Below are 21,631 nucleotides of genomic sequence, written 5' to 3'. Positions count from 1 at the left end.
CAACCGAGGAAGAAGTGAAGAGGCTTCTGAGTGAGCTAGATACCTCAAAGGCAATGGGGCCAGATAACATCTCCCCATGGGTATTGAGAGAGGGAGCAGAGGCACTATGTGTACCCCTAACAACAATATTCAATACATCTATCGAAACAGGGAGATTGCCTGAGGCATGGAAGACAGCAAATGTAGTCCCAATGTTTAAAAAAGGAGACAGACATGAAGCATTACACTACAGACTAGTGTCACTGACATGTATAGTATGCAAAATCATGGAGAAGATTATCAGGAGAAGAGTGGTGGAACACCTAGAAAGGAACGATCTCATCAACAGCAGCCAACATGGTTTCAGGGACAGGAAATCCTGTGTCACAAACCTACTGGAGTTCTATGACATGGTGACAGCAGTAAGACAAGAAAGAGAGAGGAGTGGGTGGATTGCATATTCTTGGACTGCAAGAAGGCATTTGACACAGTTCCACACAAGAGATTGGTGCAAAAACTGGAGGACCAAGCAGGGATAACAGGGAAGGCACTACAATGGATCAGGGAATACTTGTCAGGAAGACAGCAGCGAGTCATGGTACGTGGTGAGGTGTCAGAGTGGGCACCTGTGACCAGCTGGGTCCCACAGGGGTCAGTCCTAGGACCAGTGCTGTTTCTGGTATTTGTGAACGACATGACGGAAGGAATAGACTCTGAGGTGTCCCTGTTTGCAGATGACGTGAAGCTGATGAGAAGAATTCACTCGATCGAAGACCAGGCAGAACTACAAAGGGATCTGGACAGGCTGCAGACCTGGTCCAGCAATTGGCTCCTGGAGTTCAATCCCACCAAGTGCAAAGTCATGAAGATTGGGGAAGGGCAAAGATGACCGCAGACGGAGTACAGTCTAGGGGGCCAGAGACTACAAACCTCACTCAAGGAAAAAGATCTTGGGGTGAGTATAACACCAGGCACATCTCCTGAAGCGCACATCAACAAAATAACTGCTGCAGCATATGGGCGCCTAGCAAACCTCAGAACAGCATTCCGACATCTTAATAAGGAGTCATTCAGGACCCTGTACACCGTGTACGTTAGGCCCATATTGGAGTATGCGGCACCAGTTTGGAACCCACACCTAGCCAAGCACATAAAGAAACTAGAGAAAGTGCAAAGGTTTGCAACAAGACTAGTCCCAGAGCTAAGAGGTATGTCCTACGAGGAGAGGTTAAGGGAAATCAACCTGACGACACTGGAGGACAGGAGAGATAGGGGGGACATGATAACGACATACAAAATACTGAGAGGAATTGACAAGGTGGACAAAGACAGGATGTTCCAGAGATTGGACACAGTAACAAGGGGACACAGTTGGAAGTTGAAGACGCAGATGAATCACAGGGATGTTAGGAAGTATTTCTTCAACCACAGAGTAGTCAGTAAGTGGAATAGTTTGGGAAGCGATGTAGTGGAGGCAGGATCCATACATAGCTTTAAGCAGAGGTATGATAAAGCTCACGGCTCAGGGAGAGTGACCTAGTAGCGATCAGTGAAGAGGCAGGGCCAGGAGCTCTGACTCGACCCCTGCAACCTCAACTAGGTGAGTACACACACACACACACACACACACACACACACACACACACACACACACACACACACACACACACTCTCGAGTCACAGGGATGTTAGGAAGTATTTTTTCACTTATATTGTTGTCAGGAAGTGGAACAATCTGGAGAGAAATGTAGTGGAGGCAGGATCCACACACAGCTTTGAGAAGAGGTACAATAAAGGCTTTTGGAGCAGGGAGAGAGTGGACCTAGTAGCGACCAGTGAAGAGGCAGGGTCAGGAGCTGCAAATCAACCCCTGAAACCACAAATAGGCGAGTACATACACATACACACACACACACCCCAAAGCTCTTGTTCATGGATGTATTAATACATGTACCACTCATGAAGACCGGTATTCCAAATTGGAGGAGAATGAAATTAGTCCAGTAGCTTACATGGTCATGTATGTGTTTGCATCAGGGGTGACATGTCCAGTAGTACTGGGAACCTAATGTGTGAAGCATTGATAACTGAGTGGACTAAGGTACAGTGGAACCTCAAATTTCGAACGCATTGCTTATCGAACTCTTCGAAAATCGACCGCTTTTTTCGAACCAACTTTATCGAACTTAACCCCTATTTTCAAACCGCCGGGTACCGGACCTGTCTGCCAGCCCGCTCTGTCCACATCCCCGCGCAGGTGCCATGAGCCAGTATGGTTTTGTTGATGCTTGAGTGAACACTAACCTGCGCTCTCATTCAAACATTTTACGATTGATTCATTGTGTTTAGTGCTTGTGGGACTGTGAAATAAGCTACCATGGGCCCAAAGAAACTTGCTAGTGGTACCCCTGTGGTAAAGAAAGTGAAAAACGCCACAGATGTGAAGAAGGAAATAATACGGAAGTATGAGAGTGGTGTGAAAGTTGTCGAGCTTGCCAGGATGTATGGGAAAACAAGTCGACCATCGCTTCTATCCTGGCAAAGAAAGAACAAATCAAGACAGAAAAGGGAAGTAACCCCAGAGAGGGCTTTGATACCTAAAGTCCTTATGGAGAGGGATTCCCCTTCCAAACACTAACCCCAACTCCCTCTCTCCTTCTCCCTATCTTCCAGATGCCATCACCAATCTTCAATAAAAGTAAGTAAAAATGTTATTTTATATGTTTATTTAAATTTATTAATACATAATTGTACACCATATTTGTTGTGTGTATGTAAAACTATAATTAATCTCTGTAAAATGTATTTTTTTTTGTGAATATTTTTGGGTGTTTGGAACAGATTAATTGTATTTCCATTATTTCTTATGGGAAATATTGCTTCGCTTTTCAAACTTTTCAAATTTAGAACCAGCTCCTGGAACAGATTAAGTTGGAAATTTGAGGTTCCACTGTACCTTGGAATTTTTGTGGGCTTTGCGGGAGATGTGTTAAAATATCAGGGGTTCCACTCCTGGCCAGTCACAGTGCTGTGTTATATGGTATGACCTACATTATTTTTTATTATTTATTAACACACTGGCCGATACCCACCAAGGCAGGGTGGCCCGAAAAAGAAAAACTTTCACCATCATTCACTCCATCACTGTCTTGCCAGAGGGGTGCTTTACACTACAGTTTTTAAACTGCAACATTAACACCCCTCCTTCAGAGTGCAGGGCACTGTACTTCCCATCTCCAGGACTCAAGTCCGGCCTGCCAGTTTCCCTGAACCCCTTCATAAATGTTACTTTGCTTACACTCCAACAGCACGTCAAGTATTAAAAACCATTTGTCTCCATTCACTCCTATCAAACACGCTCACACATGCCTGCTGGAAGTCCAAGCCCCTCGCACACAAAACCTCCTTTACCCCCTCCCTCCAACCTTTCCTAGGCCAACCCCTACCCCACCTTCCTTCCACTACAGACTGATACACTCTTGAAGTCATTATGTATATTCATTCATTCTGGGTAGTAGGTTGGTAGACAGCAACTGCCCAGGGAGGTACTACTGTTCTGCCAGGTGAGTGTAAAATGAAAGCCTGTAATTGTTTTACATGATGGTAGGATTGCTGGTGTCCTTTTTTCTGTCTCATAAACATGCAAGATTTCAGGTATGTTTGGCTACTTCTACTTACACTTAGGTCATGCTACACATACATGTACAAGCATATATATACACACCCCTCTGGGTTTTCTTCTACAGTGGAACCTCAAAAATCGAACTTAATCCGTTCCAGGAGCTAGTTCTAAATTCGAAAAGTCTGAAATTCGAAGCAATATTTCCCATAAGAAATAATGGAAATACAATTAATCCGATCCAGAAACCCAAAAATATTCACACAAAAAATACATTTTATAGAGATTAATTACAGTTTTACATACAACAAATACAGTGGACCCCCGGTATTCGATATTAATCCGTTCCTGATAGCTCATCGAATACCAAGAATATCGAAAACCGAATCAATTTTCCCCATAAGAAATAATGGAAATCAAATTAATCCTTGCAAGACACCCAAAAGTATGAAAAAAAATGTTTACTACATGAAATATTAAGTTTAATGCAATAGAATAATTACAATAACAATAAAATAATTGACACTTAACTTTAATGAAGATCTGGTGATGATTGATGGGATGGGAGGAGGGGAGAGGTGTTAGTGTTTAGAAGGGGAATCCCCTTCCATTAGGACTTGAGGTAGCAAGTCCTTTTCCGGGGTTACTTCCCTTCTTCTTTTAATGCCACTAGGACCAGCTTGAGAGTCACTGGACTTCTGTCGCACAACATAACTGGCAGCCTCACCATGCCTAATCACACTATGTATGCCACTACGATTCTTATATCTTTCAAACCAACCTTTGCTGGCCTTAAATTCACTCACATCACCACCAGTTGCAGGCAATTTCTTTATCAAATCATCATGCAACTGCCTAGCCTTTTCACAAATGATCGCTTGAGAGATGCTATCTCCTGCTATCTGTTTTTCATTTATCCATGCCAATAACAATCTCTCAACATTTTCTAACACTTGCGGTCGCTGTTTCGTAATCACAGTTGCACCTTTTGCAAGAACAGCTTCCTTGATTGCCGTTTTCCTGGTCACTATAGTAGAGATGGTTGATTGGGGTTTATTATACAACCTAACCAGCTCCGACACACACACTCCACTTTCATACTTTGCAATTACACGTATCTCTTTCTTCATTTCATAAGTCATTAGCGACTTTTTTCTCGAATGGTTGGCACTAGAAGCTTTCTTCGGGCCCATGGTGACTTATTTTGCAGAAACAAGCACCAAACACAGTGATAATATGGATAATATGGAATGTACCGAATGTATCCTTAGAAGTGCACACACTGGCTGGCTTGTAAACACTGGCACACACGGTGCAGTTCAGGCCACACGTGGACACGTCTCGTACGAATTGTATCGAATACCGGGTTTTCAATCGAATACCGAGGAAAATTTTTTGCGATATAATGCATCGAATACCGGATTTATCGAATACCGATGCCATCGAATACCGGGGGTCCACTGTACTACAGTTTTTAATTATGTATAGTAATACATATAAAATAACATTTTTACTTACCTTTATTAAAGATTGGTGATGGCATCTGGAAGATAGGGAGGAGGAGAGAGGGAGTTGGGGTTAGTGTTTGGAAGGAGAATCCCCCTCCATGAGGACTTCAGGTAAAGCCATCTCTGGGGTTACTTCCCTTCTCTGTCTTTTAATGCCACTAGGACCAGCGTGAGAGTCACTGGACCCCTGTCTCACAAAATAACTGTCCACAGTCCTCTGTTTCTGGCACCTCTTTAACATTTCCCTAAAATGGGACATGGTTCTGTCACTGAACTTGTTGCAAAGATGGCTTGTTTCAGCTTGCTCAGGGTGGTACTTCTGCACAAACATTTGGACATCATTCCACTTGGCACAAATCTCCTTAATCTTTGAAGAAGGCACCTCATCCACTCCCTATGTTAACACCTTTCGCAACATCAGCTTCCTTGATTTGTTCTTTCTTTGACAGGATGGAACCGATGGTCGACTTGTTTTTCCCATACATCCTGGCAAGCTCAACAAGTCTCACACCACTCTCATACTTCTGTATTATTTCCTTCTTCACATCTATGGTGTTTCTCACTTTCTTTACCACACCACTCTCATACTTCTGTATTATTTCCTTCTTCACATCTATGGTGTTTCTCACTTTCTTTACCACAGGGGTGCCACTAGCAAGTTTCTTTGGGCCCATGACAGCTTATTTCACAGTCCCACAAGCACTAAACACAACGAAATAATCGTAAAATGCGTGAATGAGAGCACAGGTTAGTGTTCACTCAAGCATAAACAAAGCTAGACTGCTCATGGCGCCTGCGCGGGGACGTGGACAGAGCGGGCGGCAGACAGGTCTCGTACCCGGTGGTCCGAAAATAGGGGCGCATTCGATAATAGGGACACAGTTTGTCCGAAAAATGGTCCTATTTTCGAAACGTTCGATATGTGATACGTTCAATTTTTGAGGTTCCACTGTATTTTCTTTCTAGTTCTTTTTCTTGTATATTTCCTCTTATCTCCGTGGGAAGTGGAACAGAATTCTTCCTCTGTAATCCATGCGTGTTTTAAGAGGCGACTAAAATGCTGGGAGCAAGAGGCTAGTAACCCCTTCTCCTGTATAAATTACTAAATTTAAAAAGAGAAACTTTCATTTTTCTTTTTGGGCCACCCTGCCTTGGTGGGATACGGCCGGTTTCTTGAAAGAAAAGATATATACATTACATATATACATATACATACAGTAAAACTCTGGTTTTCATCCAGTCCAAATATCATACAATTCGGATTTCAACCACTTTTTTCAGCAAATTTTTACTCTGGGTTTTGTACATTGACTCGGAAATCGTCCATATCAGACGCTTCTGCCTGTCATGTCTGAGTGGAATGTGTGGTGTGAATATAATGCAGAGAATCCATAGTTTGGAGATTAGGAGGAGGTGTGGGATTACCAAAACTATTATCCAGAGGGTTGAGGAGGGGTAATTGAGATGGTTTGGACATGTAGAGAGGAAGAAATAAATAGAATGACTTCGAGTGTATAAATCTGTAGTGGAGGGGAGGCAGGGTAGGGGTCAACCTAGGAAAAGTTGGAGGGAGGGGGCCAAAGGAGGTTTTGTGTGCGAGGGGCTTGGATTTGCTTAAGTGTGCATGAGCGTGTTAGGAGCAAATGGAGACAAATGGTGTTTAGGACATGACGTGCTGTTGGAGTGTAAGCAAGGTAACATTTATGAAGGGATTCAGGGAGACTGGCAGGCCAGACTTGATTCCTGGAGATGGGAAGTACAGTGCCAGCACTCTGAAGGAGGGGTGTTAATGGTGCAGTTTTATAACTGTAGTGTAAGCATGCCTCTGGCAAGACAGTGATGGAGTGAATAATGAAAGTTTTTCATTTCTGGGCCACCCTGCCTTGGTTGGAAACAGCCAATGTGTTAATAATAAAAAATAAAAAATATATATACGTAATTTTATTATTTTTTTATTATTAACACAGCCGTTTCCCACCAAGGAAGAGTGGCCCAAAAAAGAAAAACTTTCATCATTTACTCCATCACTGTCTTGCCAGAGGCATGCTTACATTACAGTTATAAAACTGCAACATTAACACCCCTCCTTCAGAGTGCCAGCACTGTACTTCCCATTTCCAGGAATCAAGTCCAGCCTGCTGGTTTCCCTGAATCCCTTCATAAATGTTAACTTGCTTACACTCCAACAGCACGTCAAGTCCTAAAAACCATTTGTCTCCATTCGCTCCTATCTAATACGCTCACACATGCTTGCAGAAGTCCAAACCCCTTGCACACAAAACCTCCTTTACCCCCTCCCTCCAACCTTTCACAGGCCAACCCCTACCCTGCCTTCCCTCAACTTCAGATTGGTACACTCTCAATGTCATTCTGTTTTATTCCATCCTCTCTACATATCCAAACTATCTCAACAACCCCTCCTCAGCCCTATGGATAAGTTTTGGTAATCCCGCACCTCCTCCTAATCTCCAAATTACAGATTCTCTGTATTATATTCACACCACACATTGCCCTCAGATGTGACATCTCCACTGCCTCCAGCCTTCGCCTTGTTGCAACATTCACCACCTATGCCTCACACCCATACAAGAGCACTGGTATAACTATACTCTCATACATTCCTCTCTTTGCTTTCATGGATAAAGTTCTTTGTCTCCACAGACTCCTTAGTGCACCACTCGTCTTTTATCCCTCGTCATTTCTATGATTCATCTCTTTCACAGACCCATCTGCTGACATGTCCACTCCCAAATATCTGAATACATTCACCTCCTCCATATATATATTATATAGACTGATATGTGATAATATATATATTGAAAGAGCTTGAGGGGCAACTCCAAATTTGTACACTGCCATGACATACTCTAGTGAAAGATATGGGAGAAAGTGTAGGATAAACCCAATGAAGGGAAGGGGTACCATGGACACTATAAGAGAACACTGTATCAACATCCATGGTTCCAGACTTTTCAACATCTACCAGATATCAGAAACACTGCTATATCAAATGTAGAAGTCTTGAAGAGGGAACTAAACAATTTCCTCCACTAAGTGCTGGATCAGCTAGACTGTGGGCTAACAGGTTGCCAGCAACAACAACCTGGTTGGCCAGACAAGCCTGGCCCAGACTGTCGAAATTCTTCAAAGGTAAAGGTCAGATGAACCCCTTGCCTAAACCCTAGCAAAGCCAAATACCTCCATGTGAGTCAGCACCATGCTTTCCCAGGCTAGAAGTGGCTGACGTATGGTGCCAGTACCCAATCAATATCCCTTATGCATGAAGAGTTTTGAAGTCTTGGTCCCTTTACATTTACAGAGTTATCTCTTAGTGTATTCAGTGCACCCCTGGTTTGAACTGGAGGTATTTTACACCTGCCAAGCTTCCTGATTTTGTAGGAGTAATTTCAGTGTAAAGATTTAGACCAATTAATCCAAGGAGAACTATTTAAAGGACTTCATGTGTTTCCAATAATTTAGGAGTTTATCTGTAACGCAGATAGCTCTGAGTGATCTATGAGATCAAAACGTTCCTAAAATCATGCAACTTCTTGCTTTTCTTAGCTGAGGCATCAAAAAAGATACTTAAGTTATGAATTGTTTTTCCTGGAGTGACATTTTCATTTTGTGAAGTTTACCTGTTGATTCTGGGGACCATTGCTTCTGCTCTGACCTCACATACTAGGCATGGTTTTTCAGGCTGTTGGTACTTATTGCATACCTTTCAGTGAATTATTATTATTATTATAATCAAGGGGGAAGCGCTAAACCCGGAGGATTATACAGCGCCTGGGGGGGATGTGGAAGGCATTCAGGCTTAATTCGGGGAACTGGAGCACAGATCCAATTCCCTAACTCAAGAGCCCCTCACCAACATCAAGGAACCTTCCTTGAGGGGACCTTTCAGTGAAGAAACTGCAACCTCCCTGACCAGAAACTGCCTAAAGGAAATTGTAAAAAAAGTCACTCCAACTTTTATATACTGTACCAATGCAAGTTAAAGTTCATCCCATTCTATTTTGAGTTTCCATTTAATCTTGAATAAATCTTCCCTTTGTTATGGGTGAGAAAAGACTACATCTATTAGAATCTTGAGATATATATTGTAGTAAAATAAGCTTAGTTAATTCATTGTTTGATTTAACATTGAAAGGTTTGATACACTTAATACAAATCAATAGTTAAGAGTACGAGATATGTATGAAAGGAGGGCGGAGTAATAAAAAATCTCCACTACCACCCCCTCCCACTATATGTACAGAATTCCTCCTACAAGGAATCCTGTATATGCCTGTTGTACACAATTTATTCTCAAAGTACACAGCTTATTCTGGGGAGGATTGGACGAGTGAGTCGAGGATAACCTTGCAGTCGGTTTTCCCGTGTTAGCGAGAAAAGATCACCCACCAATACACCTAGCGTGAATTCAGGGAGGCAACATGTTCATGTATGTTACAGTCTGGTTCCGGAGGGGCTATGTATTATTAGGTACATTATGGATTGATCTTGTGGATTAACATGTAACAGATCTCACAGAACAATCCAGCTTGTGAAAACCCGGTGAAGAACTTGCTTACCACTGGTTATCTGAACTGTCATGCCATCGTTTCCCATTAACTGCTGGACAATGAGAGTGAGGCCATTCAGCTTCTGAATTCTGGAGTGGTGGCATATGGAGAATTAAGAGAAAGGTGTGGTGTTCCAGTGAACACTAACTGAAGGGTCCTCACATTCGACCAACCAGACCTTTCCCAGTACGTATGTAAATTTTTGGTGGAGACCAAGATGTAAAGTCGAATGTTCCTCCCCAGTAGTATAATGCTTTATGTACGAAAAATATCCTTTATTCACATAAATGGGGTATATCATTTATTCCCATAAATGGGGTATCTAAACACTTGTGAAATAGGTTACTACACCCAGAAAGTACTAATTCTAATTTTTCTTTTCATAATATAGCTGAACATCAAAATGGTATACAATACCGACAGGTTGGTAGGTAAGACACATTGGCAACAGTTAGGCAACTTTATTCCGAAACGTTTCGCCTACACAGTAGGCTTCTTCAGTCGAATACAGAAAGTAGGCAGGAACAGTAGAGATGTGAAGACGATGTAATCAGTCCATCACCCTTGAAGTCATAGAATTTGAGGTCAGTCCCTCAGCCTCGAGAAGTTCAGTTCCATAGTCAGGAACTATCTGAAGATCAAGCGACAGTGCCGAGACTTAAATACTATCGGAAGGAGAGGTAGTAGTAGTGAGAATGTAGCCACTGAGAGGTCAGGTCCCTCTCAGATCCAACAGTTCTCACTTGAAAGGGTTGTCCAACTTCAAGGGTGATGGACTGATTACATTGTCTTCATATCTCTACTGTTCCTGCCTACTTTCTGTATTCGACTGAAGAAGCCTACTGTGTAGGCGAAACGTTTCGGAATAAAGTTGCCTAACTGTTGCCTATGTGTCTTACCTACCATAATATAGCTGGAACATATTTCAAATAACACTATTGTCACGAGACAAAAAAAAAAGTGATAACACATATAACTAGAAAAATTAAACAAAAGTAAATTTCTGTATCTGTTCCACCTCTGATATCTCTCCTGCCTGAACAGGGCCGTCAACGCTAAACAATATTCTAAATAAGCGAGTACAAGTGATCTGATTTGTGTCAGCATTGATGCTATTTCCCCTCTTTCAAATATGTTAAGAACAGTAATGGTTATCACTATGACCATAATTTTTAAAGGGGTGGACCGGTAAGCCAGCAGAAGGCCTCGGTCAGATGACCAAAAGCTCCAATGGCGGGGCATCATCCGACTATGACCCACGTCAGGAAACACTTGCCCTGTTTCCTAATGAACCTTACCTAACCTAACCCTCTTTCAAAATTTCAGTCTATGAAACTTGCTTGCCAAGATCTTCACTGAATCCTTGGCTCGTGAACCGCTCGTCTCGATACCCTTATGTCCGCAAATTCCATCATAATACAGTGGACCCCCGCATAACGATCACCTCCGAATGCGACCAATTATGTAAGTGTATTTATGTAAGTGTGTTTGTACGTATATGTTTGGGGGTCTGAAATGGACTAATCTACTTCACAATATTCCTTATGGGAACAAATTCGGTCAGTACTGGCACCTGAACATACTTCTGGAGTGAAAAAATATCGTTAACCGGGGGTCCACTGTATATGAAGCTGGCCTTGCCTCTTCAGACTTCCCACTAAGTTCCAAGCAACTTGGCGAGAGATTATGAATTCGTGCATGAGCATACCGACCTCGAACTGATCTGCCTCGAGTCTCACACACCTCCCTTATAAGAACATAAGAAAGGAGGAACACTGCAGCAGGCCTGTTGGCCCATACTAGGCAGGTCCTTTACAATTCATCCCACTAACAAAACATTTGACCAACCCAATTTTCAATGCTACCCAAGAAATAAGCTCTGATGTGCAAGTCCCACTCAAATCCAACCCCTCCCACTCATGTACTTATCCAACCTAAATTTGAAACTACCCAAAGTCCTAGCCTCAATAACCCAACTAGGTAGGCTGTTCCACTCATCAACTACCCTATTTCCAAACCAATACTTTCCTGTGTCCTTTCTAAATCTAAACTTATCTAATTTAAATCCATTACTGCGGGTTCTCTCTTGGGGAGATATCCTCAAGACCTTATTAATATCCCCTTTATTAATACATATCTTCCACTTATACACTTCGATCAGGTCTCCCCTCATTCTTCGTCTAACAAGTGAATGTAACTTAAGTCTTCAATCTTTCTTCATAAGTAAGATTTCTAATGCTATGCATTAATTTAGTCATCCTACGCTGAATGTTTTCTAACGAATTTATGTCCATTCTGTAATATGGAGACCAGAATTGAGCTGCATAATCTAGGTGAGGCCTTACTAATGATGTATATTATTATAATCAAGGGGAAAGCGCTAAACCCAGAGGATTATACAGCGCCTGGGGGGGGGGATGTGGAAGGCATTCAGGCTTAATTTGGGAAACGAGCACAGATCCAATTCCCTAAATCAAGAGCCCCTCACCAACATCAAGGAACCTTCCTTGAGGGGTAATGATGTATAAAGCTGCAGTATGACCTCTGGACTTCTGTTGCTTACACTTCTTGATATAAATCCCAGTAATCTATTTGCCTTATTACGTACGCTTAGGCATTGTTGTCTTGGTTTAAGGTTGCTGCTCACCATAACCCCCAAGTCCTTTTCGCAATCTGTATGGCTAAGTTCTATATCATTTAAATTATAAGTGCTAGGGTAATTATGGCACCCACACTCCCGAGCTAAGTCAGAACCTTGCATTTATCTACTATTTATGGACACTCCCGAGCTTCAGAACCTTGCATTTATCTACATTGAACTGCATCTGCCACTTTTCTGACCAAGAATATAGTTTGTTTAAATCCTCCTGAAATTCCCTAACGTCTACATTTGAATCGATTATCCTACCTATCTTTGTGTCATCGGCGAATTTGCTCATATCACAAGTAATTCCCTCATCAAGGTCATTGATATATATTATAAACAACAACGGGCCCAAGACTGATCCCTGTGGAACGCCACTCGTTACAGATCCCCACTCTTATTTAACCCCATTTATGGACACTGCTTCCTGTCTGTGAGCCATGACTCGATCCATGAGAGCACTTTTTCCCCAATGCCATGAGCTGCCACTTTCTTTAAGTCTTTGGTGCGGAACTCTATCAAAAGCCTTACTAAAATCTAAGTAAATAATATCAAACTCTTTATCGTGGTCACTCAAACTCTTTATCGTGGTCACAGCCTACTTATCTGGAATGGACAAAGTGTAAGTTCTACACTAAATGTATCACAATTCAGAGGCACAAGGTCTACCTATCTACCTACCTGGTTACACATAGGTGATTATCTAACAGACAGATGCCAAATATATACAATCAGACGTGAGGTTAATATCAGCTGCTGACGAACTAGGAAGGCAGGCTAGACAGCCAAGGCGTAGGTGAGCATCACACAGCTGAAAATGAGACTGACCTGTGGGACCTGGAGCCGAGGGACCCGCCGCCACACTGTATTGCTGCCATCATCTTGGCTGTGAGTGACAACAGAGACATGTTCAGCAGGGGTCAAGCAGCAGCAGCTGTTGTTGCACGAGTCAGGGAAAATCGCCTGACACGTGTCTTTGTTATGTGAAGACCCGTTCAGTGGTGCTTGTCTTACGGCCGGAGCACGGCAAGTGGTAACCAATGGAGTGCTCTGCTGCAGATGGTTACCTGAAGACGATTCCGGAGGTCACCACCCTTCGTGGGCCGATCCCAGAATAAGCCTGTGTCTACTAGCACCGATGAAAATTTGGTAGCTGCTGTCCGTATGAGGAACCAGTGCAGAGCAACTACTGCTGGCTTAGTGTGATTCAGTGGGATGAGCCTCACGTTACGTCGTGAAACACTATACACAGTGCTTCGCACAACACTCATAATATAATCTTTCCCGCGTCTACCATAGATATTATTTTCAATGAGTTTAGCGCAAAATATTCTGAATATTTTCATCAATACAATGTCACATGTTTATGAAAAACTCAAAAGGTTACTTTTGATTTGACACAGTAATTGTCCTCTTCATTTTTTTTAAATGAATCATTATGAAGGTGTGTTAAGTGCTCGATCAGCAGTGTTATCATCACAAAGGTTCTCTTTGTTAAGAGAGGTCCAGTCATTTTTAGATATAGCCGCATAATACGAATTTTCATTTTACATTTTAAGTAACTCCAGTATTCTCGCTCACAAACATACAGTCTGCAAATTAGCAGATGGTGACTTTTCTACGTTTCATATCGTAAAGTTAACTTAATTTCGTCTAATATCCCAAACATGACAAAGTAATTTATGCCTAAATAAGAGTTTTTCTTCTGGGCTTTAGAATATTATTGACAACACCCAAACATTCTCTCAGGACGAGATGAATGACACACCAGACTTGTATACACAAATCGGAAAGTCCAAATCAATCAATACACTGCTTGAAACACAAGCCAAAAATGTAATACCGTCAGGTTTCCTCAAATGACAAAAACCTAATAAACTACAAATCTATTTTATTTGATCATGTTGATGTGTATCATACTAATGTTGAGCGTGCGGCTGGTGCTTAACTCGATGGTCTACACATGAATGAAGTTGAAAGCTCTGATGTGGTTGAACTTGGCACTGTCAGAGCCATGGCACGCGGGCACTGCCCACAGGATACCCACTAATAAACAACAATTTAGCCAGTGTGCATCACCACCACCTGTGAGGCTGGCTACACCCGCCCTCCATCACAGCGCTGCCCTCCATGCCACCCCTCAACACTGCCTCCACACGACCCTTCACTACACTACCTACGCTCAGCGATGAAGTGGGATGTGAAAGTTATATTTACGTTTTCCAGATATGCACTTTCGCTTGCCTTAAATGACAGCAAATGACCCAGGTACTCAGCATGCAGCATGACTGTGTTCAGTGAGCTGCTATGCAAACATACGACTGAGAACCACAAACAATTTTTCATGTCTGACACCAAACTCCGTCAACATTTCTAACATAATTAACCCCACGTGATTTTAAGGAAACCATCGATAGTATACCTAAGCGCTTAACACCATGCCCAGATTCGTGGAATTCTATTCACTAAAATATATACATATATATATTATAGATCTTCAATATTCTATGATGGAGACAATAAATCAGACACGTGCAACACATTTTTAACAAAGCCACTGGCTGACGAAACGTCTTCAAAACAGAGAGCCTTCACTACATCTAAATTATTGGGAATGTTCAAGTCCCTCGACCTGTGCTCCCTGGAATGCAGACGAGAAAAGTGTATTATAATTTACACCTGGAAAACCCTAAAGGGATTGGTCCCAAATCTGCACACACAAATCACTCCCTACGAGGCTAGGTGGCCAAAGACTGCAAACCTCACTCAAGGAGAAAGATCTTGGGGTGAGTATAACACCGATCATGTCTCCGGAAGCACACATCAACCGGATAACTGCTGCAGCACATGGGCGCCTGGCAAACCCGAGAATAGCGTTCTGATACCTAATAAGGAATCGTTCAAGACACCGTACACCGTGTACGTCAGGCCCATACTAGAGTATGCAGCACCAGTTTGTAACCCACACTTGATCAAGCACGTCAAGAAATTAGAGAACGTGCAAAGGTTTGCGACAAGGTTAGTTCCAGAGCAAAGGGGAATGCCCTGTGAAGAAAGGTTAAGGGAAATCGGCCTGACGATACTGGAGAATAGGAAGGTTAGGGAAAACATGATAACGACATACAAAATACTGCGTGGAATAGACAAGGTGGACAGAGACAGGATGTTCCAGAGAGGGGACACAGAAACAAGGGAGTCACACTTGGAAGTTGAAGACTCAGTGAGTCAAATAAATGCTAGGAATATTTCTTCAGTCACAGAGTAGTCAGGAAGTGGAATAGCCTAGCAAATGAGGTAGTGGAGGCAGGAACCATACAGTTTTAAGAGAGAGAGGACCTAGTAGCGTTCAGTGAAGAGGCGGGGCCAGGAACCGAGTCTTGACCCCTGTAATCACAGGCTCGGCAGAAGGTGCAATATACCCCAAATGAATAGCAGGGGTGCAATGAGTACCGTAAGGGAAAAAAACGCTTAGTGTAAGAGGCCCAAAATTCTGTGTTTCTTTCACGCGGTGGTCTTGAGGCTTTGCACATCTCTGGATTGAAATACCTTCATTCCTTTTCAAAGCAACATTTCCCCTTTCTTATTATGTTTGTGCATTTTCTGGTGTGTTGATACTAGCAAATTTCGCCCATATAGGCGTTTTGAAATTATAAACGAAAACTTTGGATGGTACGAGGAAACTGTAGCTAACATATGGATGGCTGTGGCATTTAAGACTATTTAAGAGTTAACCCAGCTCAGGAAATTTACAAACATTCGAAAAATGCGAGTATTCAATATTTTTCAATTTTTCATTTCGCAGTTGTATTAGTTTTAAAATTTTCAACAATCCTGTAAGGAAAATATATTGTTTTAAGGAGAGTCCAATTTAATGAAAATTTCAGCTACTCCAAGTTAGAATTTTTTTTTTTACTCCATTGACAAATTTACGCCACAAAACAAACTGAATGGGTACTATCCTGGCCGTATGATTCATCTGTCATTAAATACCGAAAACATTCAGAAGAGGTAGACATATTTTGATATTGACAATGAAATCTGTACTTAACCACTAAAGTTTCACTCTCCGCCATCGTCTAATTAGGAAGCACCTTCTCTGAACGTTTGAAGCTACGCCACTGAGTATTTTGAAAGTTATTCGAGCCATTCCAGAATGCTGGGAATGGGGTTAGGTATCCCCGAAGAGGAGCCTAAAGGTTCTTCTTCGGGCATACCTAACGATTTTTTGCACTGCAACCTCAAAATAAAATTTATAAATGTGGAAAGGATAAACATCCTTCAGTAAAAAAAATAACTAAATGAACGACATATTTTGAAGCAGCGTTCGGTTACAAAAAAATCCGCTTAGTGCATTGTGCTTAAATTACTACATAGAAAACGAAAGATTCGAAAATAGTAACGACGAACAGGAAATACTGCTATTATTGCATTCAGGAAAAAATAGCTGATTCGAATCTTTGTCAAAAGATCCGTTGTGTTTATTGGTGTCACGAGTCCTTCGTCAGAGGTCAGGTAAAAAGCATACTATGGCATGCACGGCTATAGTCGTGGGAAGCGAGTTTAAACGCTTTGATCTACTAAAGGGCTCCAATCAGTTTTTATCTTTAAATATTTTTTGTCAGGTTATACCCAAGAGACCATAAGGTGAACTCTAGACTACGTCATTCTATTTCTGACCTGGGCAAATAAATCTAATATCAATAGAATCTTTATATATTATATATATATATATATATATATATATATATATATATATATATATATATATATATATATATATATATATATATATATATATATATATATATATAATTTTCGATTCTGGCTTAAATATCAATGCTTTTCTTGCCGAATAAGGCAAGAGAAAATTTGTGTATGCAATAATTCCACAAAAATCATTCTGAACCTAACGAGAAAAATATATTTCATTGTGTTTATTATGAAATTATTGTAAACTTACCATACCACGGGCGGGATTTGAACCCGCGGCCAGAGAGTCTTAAAACTCCAGACCGTCGCGTTAGCCACTGGAGTTTTGAGAGACTGACCGCGGGTTCAAATCCCACCCGTGGTATGGTTTGTTTGCAATCGTGTCATTACGATTTCGTGAGTCATAATGCAAAATTATCTAAAATTTATTTAGTTGGATTAGGCTAAATTAAATTTCGCTTGTTATAATAAGGTTAGGTAAGTTTTCTAAGGTTCTTTTGGTACAAAATTATTAAATTTTACATTGACATAAATGAAAAAAATGTATCTTTAAACGTGTAAGAGAAAATTTTAGAAAGGACTTAATTTTAAATGAGTTCTTGCTAATTGACCAAGTTTACCTATTCGGCACGACATTTTAAATGTATGTATATATATATATATATATATATATATATATATATATATATATATATATATATATATATATATATATATATATATATATATACATATGTCGTGCCGAATAGGCAGAACTTGCGATCTTGGCTTAAATAGCAACGCTCATCTTGCCATACTGGACAAGTGAAAATTTATGTATGCAATAATTTCGCCAAAATCATTCTGAACCTAACGAGAAAAATATATTTGATTGTGTTAGTTTAGTACTAAATTATTGTAAACGTATTTAAAATATATTTAGTAGGGTTAGGCTAAAATAAATTGCTCTTGTTATAAAAAGGTTAGGTAAGTTTTCTAAGATTCTTTTGGTGCAAAACTAAAAAATTTTACATTAACATTAATGAAAAAAATATATCTTTAAACGTATTAGAGAAAATTTAAGAAAGGACTTAATTTTAAATGAGTTCTTGCTAATTGACCAGTTTTACATATTCGGCACGACATATATATATATATATATATATATATATATATAATTATATATATATATATATATATATTTATATTTATATATATATTCATCCAAAAAATATTAACTGCCTTGTCGTGGAAGACCTCTAGAACTAGTTAATATGAGTGTTGTTATTTTGACATTGCAGCACCTGGGTACAACCCAATTAATGTCAACAGGATATGAAGGATCATGTATTACGGTAACTGAAGAGGTTCTAGTTACTGAAAGCATATAAGCAAACACTTGCACAGAGGTCATTTTAAGTAAATGGCTATTATCATCGTGAAAATTTACCAAACCAATATGAACCATACCCCCGGCCGGGATTGAACCCGCGGTCATAGAGTCTCAAAACTCCAGCCCGTCGCGTTAGCCACTAGACCAGCTAGCCACAATAAGATTCATCCAACTAGGTCTAGTGGCTAACGCGACGGGCTGGAGTTTTGAGACTCTATGACCGCGGGTTCAATCCCGGCCGGGGGTATGGTTTGTTTGCAATCGTGTCATTACGATTTCTTAAGTCAAACCAATATGCATTTATTCTCTTGTTTAATAATAAAGCCAGGGGCATAAATCAGTTAATGAACAACGGAACACCTAGTATCACACTCTTCATGATCCATTTAATGAACAAAAGGTGAATTTCACAAACAATTTACTTGAAGAAAATATCATGTCCAAGGCAAAAAAGACTAAATAAAAAACTATAGTGACATACAAAGATGCAATGTTAGTCATGAATCAATAAACTGGTAACAGAATACTAAAGATATCGTATTTTTCATTGTATGGTACATAACAAAAGTTCAAACGAAGCTCATTACAGCATTTCGTTAATATAGTTTGTTGCAATAATCACTAACTTTATTCATATGATAAATATCTAATAATATAAATGTAAAACAAACAGAACTCAGTTTTAACATATTGTGCATTATACTTAATAAAAAAAATACTCCACACTGTTCATGCTTTTTCTTGAGACTTCTCTCCATGACTGCCATACCCAAATAACACCAGTTGAATTTCTCCGTGGAAGGCACTAGAGAGAAGTCAGGTGTAGAGAGAGCAGGAGGAGAGTGAATCGTGTGGGAGGAGTGAAGAGTTAGGGAAAGCCTGGGAGAGCAGAAGGCTCAAGTCAAGTCTATGAATATGTGGAGGGGAAGGGGAGGCGTCAGTCATCATGTAGTAGCTGATGTAAAAATGAGCGAGGCTTTTCCACATAACTTTAAAACTGACGTCACAGTAGCCAGCTGGGCCAACCCGCGTTAAATACACCCACACTTTTATGTAAGCATACACTCACCCACGTCAACTAAGCTTCCGCTTCATTACACATCTCTCAGTGCTTATAAAGGTTTTCTACACAAGGCATACGTTTTACACAGCCACTAAGAACATTTTCCACTGGCCATTATTGGTCACCTTACTGGTAAAATATATTAATTTCAAGCACTCAAAACTTTTCCTGTTACACTATTAAGGAATTTTATAAATAAATAGTTATGCAGGTGTGGGGTGAGATCAACCCTTGAAAGAAGCGTGCGCACAGAAAAGCGTGAGTCGCCCTTGAGAAGTAACAGTGGACTGTCATGGCACAACACTGCTGCTGCTGCTACTACTGCTCTCATTACCATCCGCTCCGCCCAGCCACGCCTCCCGCCCCATACAGCACCGCCAAGTCCCATCCACCTATGGCCAGCCATGCCCACCACCCAGTCTAGCTAGACCCAGCTACTTTATGTTTTAGGTATTCCGACTGCTAATTTTTTTGGTACATCTGACACCATGTCAAGAATACTGTAATACCTAAATGGGAATCAAAGGAAACTCGGCATATGTACACAGAAACCTCTTGGTGTACAAACCCATCTTTTCCCAGCCCACCACCGTTACCATTATTCATCACACGCGAAAAAAATAAATCATAAAACTTTACAACACACCAACCTATGAATCCGGATCAAGTTGCAATTAGCAACTTTCAGAAAATAAAACAGAATGGAGGAGAAATCGAACTGAGGACCTCTGAGTGAGGACCATGATGATTTTCGATAGTTTTACCACAAACCACTTTTGCGACACGTAGTACCAGCTACCTCTGCAATGCTACTGTTCCCTTCCACAATCACCATACTTTCTGGATACATTTAATTCTTTACCCTTCAGATCTAGAGACTAAAAGCCGCATTAATAGTTTGTGGTAAAACTCTCCTAAATCACCTTGGTTGTGGTGGAGTGGTTACAGTGTAGTGCCTCTCAGAGTGCCTCAATTCGAATCCCTATCCAATTTTCTGTTAATTCTTTGAAAACTGTTTATTACAATTTATATGTATCCACTGACTATATGGCTTTGAAGGGTAAAGAATTAGATGTATCAAGAAACTATGGTGGTTGTGGGAGAGGACAGTGCCACAGTTGATGGTCGCGTGTGGACAGCTCTGTTTTGATGACACCGAGTCGAGTGCTTATAGTGTAGGGCCTCTCAGATGACATTTCTTTCAAAGAACACAATGAGGCAAATGTCACAAGTCAGGAAAATGATGGGATGGATAAGAGAAGTTTCAAAACGAGAAACTGCGCCAATTGTGACACTATTCAAATTACTTGTGCTCTCTCGCTTAGAATATTGTTCAGTGTTGACGGCCCGTTCCTGCAAGAGATATGATCATTTGCGGCCCTCACAGAGCCAATAAAGCATTTATATTTTGGGAATGCCTCAAAGTTCTTAATATGTACTCGCTGGAGTGGAGGAGATTTGCATGACAATATATAGGTGGAAGGTACTTGAGGACCTGGTCCCAAATCTGCACACTGCCATAACAATATACTAGAGTGGCCTGGTGGTTAACGCTCTCGCTTCACACAGTGAGGGCCTGGGTTCGATTCCCAGCCAGAGTAGAAACATTGGACGTGTTTCTTTCCACCTGTTGTCTATGTTCCCCATCAGTAAAATGGGTATCTGGGTGTTAGTCGACTGGTGTGGGTCGCATCCTGGGACACTGACCTAAGGAGGCCTGGTCACAGACCGGGCCGCGGGGGCGTTGACCCCCGGAACTCTCTCCAGATAAACATGGAATAAAATGTAAAATAAACCCAGTGAAAAGCAGGGGCGCCGTCGGAACAATAAGATAATATTATATCAACAACCAAACTCTCAGGCTGTTTAACATCTTACAAGAAGATTTCAGAAACATTGCCGGAACAAGTATAGAAGTCTTCAAGAAGAAATTCGACAAATACCTCTACTAAGTGTTGGATCAAGCAGGCTGTGATGAATATGAGAGCCAGCGGGCCGCCAGCAGCAATAGCCTAGTTTACAGGGCAAGCATCAGGCTCCAGTAGGAGGAAAACTCTCGAGATTCATCGAAGATATATATACCCATACCAAACCCATGTTACACTGTTCATTTTCATAAGAGATTTCTGATGTTAACTTTAGAATTATATTCAATTAAAAAAATTAGG

The 21,631-nt window shown here is 41.0% G+C and overlaps 1 protein-coding gene across 7 annotated transcripts in view; it reads right to left on the bottom strand.

Annotated features, from left to right (window-relative positions):
- LOC128700602 (MyTH4 and RhoGAP_KIAA1688 domain-containing protein RhoGAP93B) overlaps positions 1 to 21,631 on the bottom strand; it is a gene marked incomplete at its 3' end in the record, with an annotated part of 257,681 nt that overhangs the window by 62,580 nt on the left and 173,470 nt on the right. For 2 of the 7 annotated variants that reach the window (XM_070098854.1, XM_070098859.1), the window contains 1 exon segment: positions 13,147 to 14,403. In XM_070098854.1, coding sequence (XP_069954955.1) covers positions 13,147 to 13,226 — 80 coding nt within the window. 7 annotated transcript variants of the gene reach the window in all.

The sequence above is a fragment of the Cherax quadricarinatus genome, chromosome 65, assembly GCF_038502225.1.
Source record: "Cherax quadricarinatus isolate ZL_2023a chromosome 65, ASM3850222v1, whole genome shotgun sequence".
In the NCBI taxonomy this organism is placed as follows: Eukaryota; Metazoa; Arthropoda; class Malacostraca; order Decapoda; family Parastacidae; genus Cherax; species Cherax quadricarinatus.
This window is presented reverse-complemented; position numbering and strand designations above follow the sequence as displayed.